The following is a 14,724-nucleotide window of genomic DNA, read 5'->3' as shown; positions in this document are numbered from 1 at the left end:
ATAAGAACAGTGCACGGATTATACAGTAGCTAGAAAGTATGGTCAAATCTAATTACATCAAAAAAAAAAAAAGAGAATGAATAATAAGCTCAAGTCCATCTTTCGATCAGCATAGACAGGCCATCAGCAGTTAGTTGGTGCCATCATCTGGTTGTACATGGTAATGAACCCAAGCAGACTGAGCAGTTAAGACATTTAAAATGATAGTACTGTGACAAAACTTACTTTGAATGGTGCATTTGAAAGAGTTATTTGATTTAATAATGCGATATAAGAAAAAGAGCTGCTTTTCAATTTACAGTGCTGTCTGATACATCTGATCTTTTCAAAAAGTCATCAGAGCTGCATTAACAGGTCCCTGTATAACATATAGAGAGCTTGCTTATCTGGCAGGCGCATTTATTTTAGCTTTCAAAATGTAAGAGAACTAGGAAAAAGGGTCTCTTCTAGCCAAAGAGGTTTCTCATTAAATAGCATATTTAAATAACAGGATATTTAATAAATAATAGTATATTTAATAAATAGGATATTTGCAGTTCTCTATTGAATATTAGTTGTCCCAACAGTAAATACTCAGAAGGAAAACACAGTATTTTATGAGAACAAGACAGGTGTGGGACAATATCATAGTCAAGAACTGTGTTATTTCTGGACCTAATTATAGACGTTATCTGGCATGTTACAAATTGCCTAGTTTCTTCATTGTTTAGTGTAACACTCTCCTACACAACTTCAATACTGGCCAGTAAAACCAATATTACTCTTAAACACAGTCATGGTTTCAACTCAGCAGTACAGCAGAAATAGCCCTACTGAAAAACTTGTTTTATATGTCATCATGTCATTCTAAAAGGTGATTGAGAGAAGTAACTGCAAGAAGGCTATTTAGAGGAATTAAGTATTAGACGTTGGTTTGATATAATACGGATTTCATTTAGCGGTCTTCTTTATTACAGGCTGCACATTACTGATTTAGAAAGATGCAAAGCTGCATTTCTTTTTAAATATAGAAGAAACAGTTTTGAGTAAATCTAGTTCAATATTCTCAGAGAAAAAAGTCTACAGAAAACAGCATGAAATGTTCAAATGCCACATATTAGAAATACAGATCATGTTATTTTTGAGGTCACACCAAAAAAAGGCATAATTATGTACCAGCAAAAGATGAGTTACGGAGTAATGTTCAAACAGAACACGGTTTATTGTAGAAAATCTGTTACCTAACTATTGTTCATGCACCTGTATTAAACAAGATCCAAAAATTTATCAGTTCCACATGGCTAAGCCCACAAGAAAACTAAGGATTGGCTACCGAAAGCTTCGCAGTCTCTATAAAGCAGAAATACAATCCATTACAAGTAGGTTAAAAGCACAGCAGACTTACAGTGTCCCACATGACTATGTTGACATCGGTACTGAAGGAATTATTAATGTGCTGTGTGATATAAAGATTGACGAAATCACAGAAGTGATGGTACATATTAACACCTGAGAAAGAAAGAATTGTTAGCAAAATACTACATTACTCGCTCCACTTTTTATTGGTTCATGCGGTTTTTCCTTGGTAGTATCCTGCATTTTATGTTAGTTTTCCCCTGCTTCTGACTGAATGCTTCTTATACACCCTAAAAAAGCAAACATTTAAAGGGAAGGAATCAAGGTAAGAAATCTGAAGTAAAACATGTTTTTAAGAAGTTCAAAGAAATTAGAAGAGCGGCCAAAAGACAGCATAAGAAAAAGGTAAGTTTCACGTGCTATTTCTCATTACAGTCTGCAGCTGCTTTCTGAAGTAAATGAAAGCAACTACTGCTTTAACAATAGCTCGTTAGACATGAAGGAAATATTTAAAACAGGCCTTCGGCACTGATCTTAGTTCTGCTTTATTAGGGTTAAGGGAAGCTCTGTCTGCAGGACTACAAGACTGAACTTGTACTTGTACATGAGCCAAAGCCCAAGTAATTCCTCAGGTTTTTTCTCAGAGCATTCTTGTTCATTCTTGGTTTCTGAAGCTAATACCTTAAGATCAGGGCGCATAAAAAACTACCATGAAAGAAAGGCAGTAACATAGTGCAGTTTCCTTGCTAGTGAAGGCCACATCCCAGTTTTGGAACCATGTGCACAGAGCCTCTGTTTCTAAGCTTCTGACCAAAAAGAGCTGCCTTGATAGAAACTAGCTGCCAGGCTTCCTATACTGCTCAAACAGCAATTTTCCCTCACCTCTCCTAAAACAAAGGAGCTGGACAAAATCACCTCCTGAGCCACAGCTAGACCACCCTGCTCAAAGGTACAAATTGACAGCACAGCAACTCTTCCACGTTAACTGTTCAGAGGCCTGCAACAACTTTGCTTAAAATACAAGATACTGGCTTGCAGGGGAAGAGGGGCAATCCAGTTTACAGTTGCAGTGTGTCACAGGGTCAGAACACAGCAGACAACTATCCAGTTTAAACCATAGCTTACCCCACAGCAGCTTGTTGGTAAGTCTACGACCTGAACACCCCCTTTCATTAACATTTATCTGCAAAATATGCTCTATGAATAAAAAGGTTGGTGAACTTCAAAAAGTGTCAGATACCACTGGCTGATTCCTAAAGATGCTTGGGTGCTGCCCGTCTCACAAATTTTGGTACAGTGTTGCACAGCATTCACCGCAGCTCTCTGTAATGAGAGCGCTAATTTCTTCCTGTAGTGGCTTTTCACCCAGATTTGAAACTTTAAGATTAAAACAGGGTTGTGTTTAGTTTTATGTGTTTTGGCTTTTCTGGGGTGGGTGAGAGGAAGTATTTTAATCAACTAACAAAAATTATTCCCTTGAACTTTGTCTTTGAATACCACTTCCTCTTCCATATCATTCAATACACATAGAATCCTCAATTACTGAACACTTACTACAGGACACATATACCCATACCTTGCGTTTCATGGTACGAAAACTGTCATCCAGAAACACAGCCAAATCAAAGACTCTGTAGAGAAGAGTCTTTGGCACAAAGTCAAAAACTGTCAAAACACAGTCAAGAGTCAATGACTATGCAAAACAAGTGGCAGGAAATTTTTGCTCGTTTATTTATTTATCTGTGGCAAAATGTAAGGATTTAAATCTAAGTTTCCAAGTTCACCAATGGAACTACAGAAAAAGGAATTTAAAAGTCACATCATTTTTCAAAAATAAAAACATATTACAAGTGAACTTGACAATCACAAAGGCATAATGTAGATGGGCAAGTTGGATATGGGGTCTTTTTACTGCAGTACTGTAGGATTAAAAAAAACTAAACTAAAGATACCAATTACCTGCATCTAATTTCATGAAGTATGTTGGCTTTTCAATAACAACATCACACTTCTCATCTTCTAGGGGCCTGAAGTTTAATGCAGTAAATGTCTGGAGTTCTGCAAACCTACAAAGATTCAATCACACACAACATGCTTTGTCATTAACACACTTAAACAAATGTACCTCATACATCTAAGATTTAGTAACTGTTCATTCAGTCCATTTGATTTAACAGGACTGCTGAAAACTGATAGAGTCTGACAATTAAAATGATTTGAAATTGTAATGGAAGGTTCTTCAGGTTATGAGCTTCAAGAGGTTAAACACCGCCTTTGATCTCAGGAGTGCACAGCATCTTTGATCTACAAATCAAGGCAGCAGAGATGTAAGAAAGAGCCTTAGAGCCTAGATCTGTGGGTCTATCCAACTCGATCTACATTGCCAAAGATATTTCAGCAAGATTTTCATGCTTTGGTCAGAATATTGAATGTAGATGCAACATTTATTATTCCTGGATCTAAACAAGGATGAGCAGTTGAGATGACAATAGCAGGTAGACAAGAAAAGTCTTTTCCTCCTCTGCAGCTATTCTTAACTGAAATCGACCATCAATGCAAAATGAGAAAAAAAAAATTAAAACATGAGAAAAGCATAAAAATTAATCCTTTTATGGACCTTAATGGCTCCAATTCCTTCATGTTTCATCAGTTAACTAGCAACGCAGCTTTGAAGTGCTAACATGCAACCCGTGATACTTAACCAGCTACTGCAAAGCACCCTCTGCACTTCCTACTCAGCCTGTAGACTGCTGCCCATTTCACATTCCAAACACAGGCTCCCTGGGAACACCATATGAATGTATATCCAGATCAGTCGTTGCATCACCAAGGATTGTGTGAACTAAGACACAACTGCAAACTTCAAGGCATTTCACAACAAAACAATTGTCGTCTCCTATAGGCAGATCAGGCATACTACCAGCATCTTGTCCAGAAAACACCTGGTTAGAACTTCAAATTACAAGACATTTTCAGATCTTTTGCTGCTGTAAATTAGGCAGGACACAATTACACACAGCATAGTTCAGAACATTCTGCATAGGTGTAATTACCAGAGGTATCTTATATGAACTCGCAAATTGACCTTAGAAAGGAGCAACTATTTCCTCAGTTGAGGAAATCCCCTACACACAGCTGCTAGTGCCAATGAAAAAAATAAAAAAGAATTAGTAAGTGAACTTGGAAGCAGCCTTGACAAGCGATTCTTACCAAGACTGCAGAGGGCTCTTGCGCTGACCTTCAGCCAAAAATGCTTGAACGTCAAGGGTGCAATGACCTCCAATTTCTCCCTTCTGGAAAAAGTCTTCTTTGAATCTAATGCAAATTAGTAAGAGTCTATCAGCTTTTGTGCAACAAGTGCTCTGCAATCTCGATTACATACTCAAGCCAGTGCTAGTTAATCTCAATTCAGCAAGGTACTTCATACATATTTAAAACCTGAGTATTTTCTTCAGCACAAATCAAGCATTTCCCACAATTCCCAAATAAAGATAGTGGTTTCCTTGGAGTTCTACACATCAATTTAAAAAACAGCACTAATCCACCCAGAATGTTATTAGGAATCATTTTCACATACCCAAATGAATAATTTAACTAGATTTTTCTACATGATTACTTACAGGAGCATCACTAGTTGGGTTTTTTGTTTGTTTGTTTTTAATAACAATTTCTCACTGAAATTCACCTCAGATTTCACAACCCAGTTAGTAACCCAAGCATTTTATACAACATACAAAGGGTGAAGTGCAAGAACAGGATTCACAAAAACAAACTGCCAACTAAAAGCACTGTCTAAATTAGCTTTTAGGATAGGCTGAGAGGATGGCAAAACCCATTCTGAAGGGTATCAACATCACAGTCATGAACCAGCTCTTTTCAAGTCAGGTGCCCAAGACACTGACTTCAAAGATAAGGCAGAAGGAAAAATGAGTGTTGCCAGCATCAGTGGTATGTTTTTTTAACCCAGTTTTCCAATATGAAGCATTTTAATTTGGGATGTGGGAGATCCAGGTTCAGATCTCTCTTCAGTATCTAAAAATGCAATTCCTGGTTCTGGTATAAAGGCATCTAGCATAGGAAAGGTCTTCTCGCTGCCTCATACAAAAACAATTCTACTTTGCACATCACCTGATCAAGAAAGGATGTGACTGAAGACAAAGAAACGTCTTCCTCTCTCCCATCAGAAGGGAGGATTTCAATCACCCATCATCATTCCATAAAACTGAGAGCTTAGGTTTTCAAATAACCTGTACTGCTGACAGCAGCAGCAGACAGCAATCAAGACGTGTAGATCTCAACAGGACTTCAGCAACAAGTCTCTGATCAGCCGTAAAGCCCATGGCAACAAGCACACCAGCTTTGTTAAACAAATTCTGAAGTCCTTTTCCCTGCCATCCCTTGGTTTTATTATAACATAAGCAAATCAGAGACCTGTCGTGGTTTCTCTTTACAGTTCGTAAATCAATGTACAAGTTTGTTGCTCTGCAATGCTGAAGGTATTGAGAACAGGTCAGAGATGAATCTCCCTGTTAAGAAAAGAACAAGTAGGATTTTATCAATAACAAAAATTACGTTTAAAAGTGAAAAGTATAATATCTATCAGAAATACCTACTGTTGCTGCAGGCTTACAATGGGTTTTCATTTCATTGAGCCTCTCTCGAATGTAACCAAAGTCAGCTTGCTTCCAGAATATCTGTTGGGCTGTCTCAATGTCACTTGCCCTGATGTATGAAGGAGAGAGGGGGAAAAAAAAAAAAAAATCAAGGTCCGTTGCTTAGTTCTAGTAATAACTTTAACAGACAACATTTTTCCCATTGAAAGTGGAACAAAGAGCCAGCCAGTTACTTTATTGACATTTAAGATGCAAAACAGGAAGCAATTTATCAGCTGCATGTAAGTGAAAACATCAATGACAATTTAAAGTTATTCTCCCGTAAAAGGGTATAAATTTTTTTCAACATTTTTCCTCTGGTTTTGAAGCTAAGAAAGGAAATCCAGAGTTATTTTAGGAATCTGAATTCAAGGCTAAATCAGAAATAATGAAAACATTGTGGCAGGAAGCATTTCAAACAGTATTTTCTTCCTTAAAAAGTTAAATTTTTTAAATCATGTTGAAAGACATATGTTATCTATAAATACACACATATATATACACACATATCTCCACGAAGAATCATCCTTTAAATTCTAAATAACACAATAATGTTAACTTCACAGCTAATGTAAAAGTGAGCACTATACTCTTTTTTTAACATACTGTACTTTATACATTTAAAATGAAACTTACCATCCAGTTTCAACATAATCACACACTGGGTAACTGAACCTGTAATCTGATTTGCAAGATTTCTCATAACCCCAGCAGGATCTTAGTTTCTTCAAGTATTTCTGTAAAACAGAAAAACTGAATCAGGTTACGCAATAGCAAAATTATTGTTAGCTTATACACTACCTCTTGCTAATAAATCTTGCATTAAAGGCTTTCAATTTGGTCTGTTTTCAAATGGAGTTTCAGAAAGAACACTCAGATTCTTTATGCACAACAGAGACTCCAAAAAGGACACACATGCACAGCAACATCATACTTGTCTTTAATATGCCTGTTCCAGGACAACCACTTTTCCTGACCCAGTGAGTAGGATTCCAAAATTTTAACATCGCTGACAGATATAGGTAACAAAGCTAAGCTCGCACAAACAGTACTCGAAGCTCCAGGCTGAGTGTACCACTGCTCCCCAGACAAATCTAGAAACATCAGCTTCTGCAGTGCTGTAGGAAGTCAGAGAAGGGGGAGCACAGCTCCCACCCCCAGCTCTATGAAGCAGCTGCAGCCTGAGAGACACTAGAATTGCTCCAAGCCACACGTGGCCCGGATCCTCAGGTTCACTATCCTTGCTTCAGGTGAATGAATTATATGCAACCACAGGGTAAGATTAAATCAGCATTTCATTGATTTGCCTATACCCTTGGCACTTCCGCAAAAGTACTACAGCATGCTAAAAATCACAGGCCTAGAAATTACTAACTGTACTTAGTTCAAACACCTTTTACATGTGCAAGAGTCATTCAGATTAAGATCATCATTTCAGCCTTGTAACAATTAAAAGAGGGGGGATAAAAATCTTGCAAAACCGTTCGTTAAAAATCCAGTCTTGTGACAGCATCAGATTCAGGAAGAGCCCCATACAACTATTTCAAAAGCAACAATTCCAATTCCCAGTGGAACTGACTAATTGGCAAGGAGAGCAATTCATCACCATCTTTAACCACTGTGACTCTAAGAACAAACCACCCCAACATTACATTTGAGCAAACAAACAAAAAAAAGCAAACCTACTTTATATGGGCAATGAGAGTCCTGCTTACAGATCCCAGCAATATGCTGATTATTGTGCAGAAAGTACGGAATATGCTCATCTGGCAAGTTGATAGCTTTGTAGCTATATAATGGCTCTTCTGGAATGTTTCTGAATTCAGTAAGATTTTCAGCTTGGGAATTAGCCAGAATTAGTAGCGATGCAAACGCAAGCAACATGAACATGGCAACCTATGAGTTCTGTACTTATTAAAAAAAAAAAAAAAAAAAAAGACACTTAACATATCTGTAGCATAGTACATTTCAAGCATACAAGACAATATTCAGCCAAAGTCAGTCATATACTCAAAGAATTTGTACTTGCATTACTGGGGTGGTGTCTTTCTCCTATGAAAAGTAAACTTTCACTAAGAGACTAGACTGTACAACCTCAGGATTATCTTTGAATCATTAGTCATTGAGGGTTATTACGCACTACCAACTCACAGTCAAACTAAAATGGGTGTGTTTACTTTAGCTAAATCCCAAGGGATCCTGAGAGTTCAAATGTGGAAACTAAGTATAGAGCATACAATATTCCGTCAGCAGGAAGAAAATGTAGAAGTATTGGGGGGGGGGGAGGGGTGAGAAGCAGAGGAATTTTAGTTTAGAAATAAGCATAAGAATACTACATTCTCCACTTTGGAAGAAACTAATCATTAGCTGAAGGAAAACTACGCAGTCACAAATAAATGGTCAAACTTAAGTCTCTTTTAGGATGCTTGTTCTTAGTAGTTAACATCATGTTAAAGAAACTTTGAATACCAAGTTACATACTTAAAATTAACTACAGGCCCACACATATCTATATACTCTAGAGCAGACTGGATACCTTTCTGGTAATACAACCTTCTCATCAAACACCCCTGCTTTGAACCATTAAACTTCCTGAGAAAAAAATGGATGGCCTGTATCTAAAAAACCTTTTTTGCCATTATAATTTGCTAAAATTTGCATGCTTGCTTGCAACTGAAGCCTTTAAGCAATATTCCTACAATACAAGTAGTTTTACCTGTTTGGTTTGAGGAGAACTGCTTCAGACTTCCCAAGTACACAAACCTAGTGATGGAGGGGAGGAAAGCCGAGTTAAATATGTCCTGCAAAAGGAGGCTTCCTCAGAACAGAGTCCTGCTTCTTGAGAAACGTTCACAGCAATGAGCGCAACCGTCCAACAGCCTGCGAGCGTTTCTGACCCGTCTGGGTACTCGGATCCCTGCAAGAAAGCGCTTCCCTTTCCCTACAGCACGCACCCCGGGGCGTGGGGGGATCTCGGAAGGATCGCACCGCACCCCATCCCCAGCTCAAACCCCACACTGCGGTGCCCGGCTCCCCAAAACGGCGTTGCCCCTTACCCGTGCCCGGGGCCCTGGCTGAGAATCAGTCACTTCGGGAAGGCACCCGACACCCAGTGCCAGGCCCGTGCTAGTGTCAAGTCCGCACTGGACCCAGCCTCTGGCCCACACTGGACCTAGGGCCCGGGCCACACTCGTTCCTCGCTGGCCAAGCCCATGCTGGACCCAGCCCCCAGCCCGTGCTAGACCCGGTGCCAGGCCCACAGCGAGCCCCGTGAGGCGCCGCTAACCCATCCCGCCCCGCCCGAGCCACCCCCGGCGGCGCTCACCCACGCCCTGAGGCCGCGGCGGGCACCTCACCTCAGCTCAGACCCGTCGGCCCCAGGGAGCCCCGCGGCCCATGGGACCGGCCGCTCCTCCCGTTACGCGCTCGCCGACGGCCTTAATCCTCATGCCGCCGCGGCAGCTGGCGGCCGTCCGGGGGGGAGCGCGCACAGCCCGGCCCCACCAGGCTCCGCGGAGGAAAGGCGGCCGCCGTGAGAGGGCTGCGCCCGCCGCCCGCCCCCAGGGCGGCACCGCCGCCGCGCCCCTCCTTCACACCCGCGGGGAGCGGAGCGGAGCGGGGCGGGCGGCACCGCCGCACCCCGTCCCGTCCCGTCCCCCACAGCGGGGAGCAACCGCGGCCTGAGGGCTGCCGCCGCCGGGGCCCGCCCCACCTGGAGGCGGCGGGAGCGCCGAGCCGCCGGGGAAGGAAGGAGGAGCCGGGCCGGGCCGGGCCGGGCCGGCGGCGCCGCTCGCCGGAAACCGGGCGGGGGGCGCGGGTCGGCCTCCGCGGCCGCTTCTCAGCGCCCCGGCCCGGCGGCCGTCAGGTGGAGCCGTGACGGTGCCCGCTAGCGTCGCTTGGGCCGTGGCGGAGGACGCCGCGGCCGCCCGGGGCTGGGCCGTGCGGCACCTGCCCGGCGGCAGCACCCCCGCCCTGGCACGGCCCGCAGGCCCGCGAAGGGAAAGCGGTGCGGCAGCGGGGGCTGGCGGCGTGCCTTCCTTCTGCTGCCGGAAATCGAGCGCTGCCGCTGTATCGCGCCGGGAACGGCGTTCTCAGGCTGCGGAGGAAAAAGGCCTTTTCCTGCCGCCGCTCCGCAGGAAGCGCAGCCTCCCGGCACCCCATTGTCTGAGCCCCGGCCGGCCCGGCTTTCACACGGCGGCAGGGAGGAGCGGTGCCGGGGGCGGCCCGGCGCGGTACCACCGCCCCCGCTGCCGTCAGAAACTCGTATTCGCAAGCGGAGCGGTTAATTAACGCCCCGCTTCGCTTGAGATGCCGGCCAGGCACACGGCATCGCTCCTGCGCTGCCTTTACAGGCAACGCGCAGCGCCGTTCCCGGTTTCACTCAATTCCTGCTTTGACAAGCGCCGCAGGGGTCGTAGGCACTGACACCCGGTACCCCGAGCCCTCCCACCACAGGAGAGGCCTCTTCTCCCCCCGTTCACAGGTGGGAAACGAGGTCCAGACGCCGGTGACGAACGCCCAGCCCGACACGGGGAGCCCGCGGGAGAAGAAGGGACCGAGGGCACCGGCGGAGGGGCTGGCCCCCGCCACCGCCGAACCGGAAAGCCCTTCCACTTCAATAAAGGGAATTAGTCTAAATTTCACATTATCGTTAATCCCATTACTGCAGTGCATTTATAAACAAACCAGCCTCTTGTACCTAAATACCCGTGACACCACAAGGTTTTAACTGGCATCTGTAACTCGAAATTCAAACTACATTTGACATATTCTAACTTTAGCAACATTTTCCTTTCATACCACTAGGTTCATACGCACCCACCCACCACCAAACTATTTTTAAGTCTCTTCTCAAAGAGAATCAGAGCACGCTCTTAGCACAAAGTTTTATTTTACCCTGCCCCATGCTTTTTACAGTTTATACACATTTCACAACTAGAAACCAAGGGTTCCAATTTCACCATGCGATAACCCATTTTGTTTCATATTCAGGATCATTATAGCCCTTAGGAAAACATACACACATAAATTGCAACAAACAAAAAAATTAATAGAACTAATCCTCTCTCTCATGTGTGGATACCTGGGATTTTGCCCATCATCTCCTGTGCTGATAAAGGATGCGACACAACGCCCAGAGAAGCAAGTACCAGCGCAGCCCGTACCTCATCCAAACCCAACTGCATTAACGGAGGCCGTTACCTTCCAGACTAAGAAATAAGTCCCCCCAGTATACTTCCAGTAAGCCTTTAAATAGCATTACTTCATACTTGCATATGCAGTGAAAATGAGGTATAAATTAATTGCTTTCAGAAGGAATATTCTAAAATAATAAATTTAAACAGAAGTGGACATTAGTATTCTGACCTAAGTCCTGTCATTTTGCATGTTACTTTTCTAGGCAATCTCAGTAATAGCAACGAACTTAAGGTGTCTGAGCAGACATTAATCTTAGTGTTTCTTCAAAACAAGCATACAAGATTTATATTAAAGTCTATGTTACCTTCCAACAGCCACTTTGTTTTCTAAGGCTTTGATGATTAAGACGCAGTAGGCCGTCTCATTCTCATGTGATAGTAAAGGTTGCACTAAATGGGAATAAAGAATCCAAAAATAGTCAAATATTTACATCTACTTCTGTAAAATTTAAAAATCTAATACTCTGATAAATGCTTTTATATCTAAAACAGTTAATGCTGACTGCATGTTAAAACTTCCCATTTACCTAAGCTCTTCCTGAAAACCCAAGATAGCCTGAGACATACTCAAAACTGCTCCTGTGTCAGCCCTTAAGGAGCACTCACACATCACACAGGAAATGTTACCTTCAAAAGCACTGGCAGAAATAGGTCCAAATAAAAGTTCAAAGGATTTTTGTTTTGGTTTGGTTTTTTTTTTTGAGTGTGCTGCATTTGTCTACCAAGGCTGTAAAAAAAATGGTGAAAATCAGCAATTCATTGATTCACAGAAAAGGCTGAACTTCTAACATTTGCACATCATAATTCTAACAGCAAATCAGTAAGTTCCAACATGTGCTTTTATATGGAGTGTGTTTTTTGGTTCTTTGTGTATGGTATTTAGGAGTTTTTTGGAAACTTAAGAGCAACCAACCATGCTTCAGTATGAAGGCAAAGTGTTAAATTCTGACTTTTTTAATAAGAAAAATGGTTTCCCCTTCGTTTCCAAAACTGAAACTAAGACAGTAAGAGGGTAGTTCCTTCCCACCTCCCCATGGAGAAAAAAAAAAAAAGTCTTATTTTATTAAAGCAGTTAAAGTTCTACAACAGATGGGGAGTTAAGACAAATTTTAGTGTTCTTGCTCTATGGCTTTATTGAAATCCTCAGAATAACTGCCTGAATCTCGAACTGAACTGGGCTTTTCCATGAACATACCCTTGCCTGTGTAACTTCAGTGACTAACTGTTCTCCCAATGAGGAATAAATCCCTAACACCCGTAGAAAAGTCGAATTACTGAGAGGCTTTTCTTCAGAAGCAATTTCTCATCATTCACATCCTTTGTCTCTCTCAGGCCACTGAATACACAAGCAGGAACAGAGTTCTCTAACACAAATTACAAGGCGCACAGATGTGAAAAAAACCTCTCACAATAGAGGCAATGGTATGATAAGCAAAGAATTTCAACTGCTGAATATTTCACACGAGTACCTATCACGGCTACAGTTCTGAGATGTAGCAAAATATTTGCTGACTGGAATGCGGAGAGGAAGACGCAAGCTTCTTCCCTGGATTCCCAGCATTCCCAAGGGTCCAATTCAAATATTTCCTCCAACATTACCGAAAACGCAGCTAAACTTCAAGCCACGTGGATGCTATTTGACCAATACCTTGCTTAAGGAATGGCATGAGAAATACTCTGCAGCCACTGGAGACTTGCTTGAAAACTATATTAAGTCACAGTACAATTTTGCAAAAAGTCTAAACCTTGCTACTTATATACAAGGAACTATGAGAGCAGCAGCAATTAATTTAAAAAAAAATCATTTTTCTGCATTCTTCTGAACTGTTTTAGCTACTGTTAAAAATCAGCATCCAAATCTAGAACAAATATTGAATAGTTCAGATTTCTGGTGTTAAAAGTTAAACACATTTAGAATTACAAGCAGAGCTGCTGTCTCTAGACAGCTCCTGAGACAACACAAGCAATATACAAGATGAAGCTGTGATTTATAAAGTCTCATCTGAGTCTCACACTCTGCTTACAGGACTTAGCGTAAAATAGTCAGACTAATCTGATCTGTCTAAGAATAGCAAATTACCATCCTAACATGGTCAGACGTTGCGAGTACAAATATGAGATTTTCCTGTCATAAAAATATCCACCAATTATGCTTCAGATAGCAAGCCACTGCTATTTTGTTATTAAAAATTTACTGATGAGATATTGGAAAAACTCAAAAACACTAAAAAAAGACTTCTAACTTCATTTTCATAGATATACAGAGTTTATGAATCTAGGGCTGCTTTAGTAAAACTCATGCCTTCCAGCGCCGGTCTCATGAGGTAACAATCATCATTTCTGCTACTGTTTACAAGTAAAATGGGCCACCGTTTAGCAAAAACTTAAATAAAGGGGTAACTAAGAAAAAAAAATTAAATATTGCACAAATAATTTAACTGCAGACACTACAAGACGCTTAAAGCATTGATTTTTTTTTTGTCAACATAGGAACTCTATTATATAGTCACACTTTCTATAATACAGGTTTTTTTTACAAGACATTTAAATTCAGCATTTACATAAACAATTATCTTTACAATCTGTTATCATATAATGTTAAGAGTTCCAGCAGGAGTTAATTTTGTCTTTGTTTTAGAAGTTCATCTATTTGAGTCTTATACATGTTTTTCACATCTTCGAGATCCAGACGGAGTTCTTCAGCTTCCTCTGCTTTCTCTCCATACATCTGAAGAATTGTATTGTATCTTTGATCCAAATCCTGCAAGGACATGTAGTTTGTTATCTGACTGTTTCTCAACTTAAAAAAAGTTGCTGCTAGGATAGTGTTTTACATTATTAGGGAAAATAAGCATAGCACTATTTTATCAAAATTATTCCAAAACTATTTTCAATATTTCAATTGAAGTTCTTAAACATTCCAAGGATTAAAATATTTGTCCTATTACCTGTACCAGTACTGCACACTCATTCAGCCTCTGCATCAAACTTCCATAAATCCATGCTATTTATCAAAACACTAAAAAAGACTAAAAAGGCTACTTCCAAACAAGCATCTTAAATGAGAGAAACAAAAAAATGTTCTCTCACTGATTTAGCATGCAATCTTACGCACAGCGCACATTTCTAACAACTGCATTTTGAAGTGACTACCTAGTCATGGAGTAGGCATTTCCAGATTCTACTATACAAAAAAAAACCCAGGCTCTTCAGTCATTTATGATTAGGGACAGATTTGAATATAATCCTAAATTGATAGGGGTATTCCTAAAAAAATCCAAATATGACAATTTTACATCACATTTACAACAGAAATACACTTACCTTTAACTGTGCACGTAATTTTGGTATTTCCTTCACTTTTTCTTCAAGCTCATCATTTTGATTTGTTAATTTAACCAGTTCTTCTGCCATTATTGATCGTGTTTTCTCAAGGTTTCCAATTTCCAGCTAAGGTAAACACTTTCAACAATTAGGAGGAGGAAAGAATTTACCATACTTATAAAACACTGTATCAAAATATTTTGATACAGTAATTA

The 14,724-nt window shown here is 41.2% G+C and overlaps 2 protein-coding genes across 5 annotated transcripts in view; both read right to left on the bottom strand.

Moving 5' to 3' along the window:
- EOGT (EGF domain specific O-linked N-acetylglucosamine transferase) overlaps positions 1-11,673 on the bottom strand; it is a 25,472-nt gene extending 13,799 nt beyond the window's left edge. The window contains exons 1-9 of one of the 3 annotated variants that reach the window (XM_075158652.1): positions 11,491-11,673; positions 8,704-8,750; positions 7,674-7,892; positions 6,624-6,724; positions 5,949-6,057; positions 5,767-5,861; positions 4,546-4,650; positions 3,295-3,401; positions 1,385-1,488 (exon numbers count right to left, since the gene is read on the bottom strand). In XM_075158652.1, the coding sequence (XP_075014753.1) occupies positions 1,385-1,488; positions 3,295-3,401; positions 4,546-4,650; positions 5,767-5,861; positions 5,949-6,057; positions 6,624-6,724; positions 7,674-7,877 (825 nt within the window). In that variant the 5' untranslated portion in view covers positions 7,878-7,892; positions 8,704-8,750; positions 11,491-11,673. Of the gene's footprint in view, positions 1-1,384; positions 1,489-3,294; positions 3,402-4,545; positions 4,651-5,766; positions 5,862-5,948; positions 6,058-6,623; positions 6,725-7,673; positions 7,898-8,703; positions 8,751-9,343; positions 9,513-11,490 lie in introns of those variants that run through there. The other 2 variants (XM_075158653.1, XM_075158651.1) reach the window with 2 other exon arrangements.
- TMF1 (TATA element modulatory factor 1) overlaps positions 10,859-14,724 on the bottom strand; it is an 18,898-nt gene continuing 15,032 nt past the window's right edge. For both annotated transcript variants that reach the window (XM_075158648.1, XM_075158649.1), the window contains 2 exons: positions 14,510-14,635; positions 10,859-13,946 (listed from right to left, as the gene is read on the bottom strand). In XM_075158648.1, the coding sequence (XP_075014749.1) occupies positions 13,803-13,946; positions 14,510-14,635 (270 nt within the window). In that variant the 3' untranslated portion in view covers positions 10,859-13,802. The remainder of the gene's footprint in view (positions 13,947-14,509; positions 14,636-14,724) is intronic.

This window comes from Calonectris borealis, chromosome 10, assembly GCF_964195595.1.
Source record: "Calonectris borealis chromosome 10, bCalBor7.hap1.2, whole genome shotgun sequence".
NCBI classification, from domain to species: Eukaryota; Metazoa; Chordata; class Aves; order Procellariiformes; family Procellariidae; genus Calonectris; species Calonectris borealis.
This window is presented reverse-complemented; position numbering and strand designations above follow the sequence as displayed.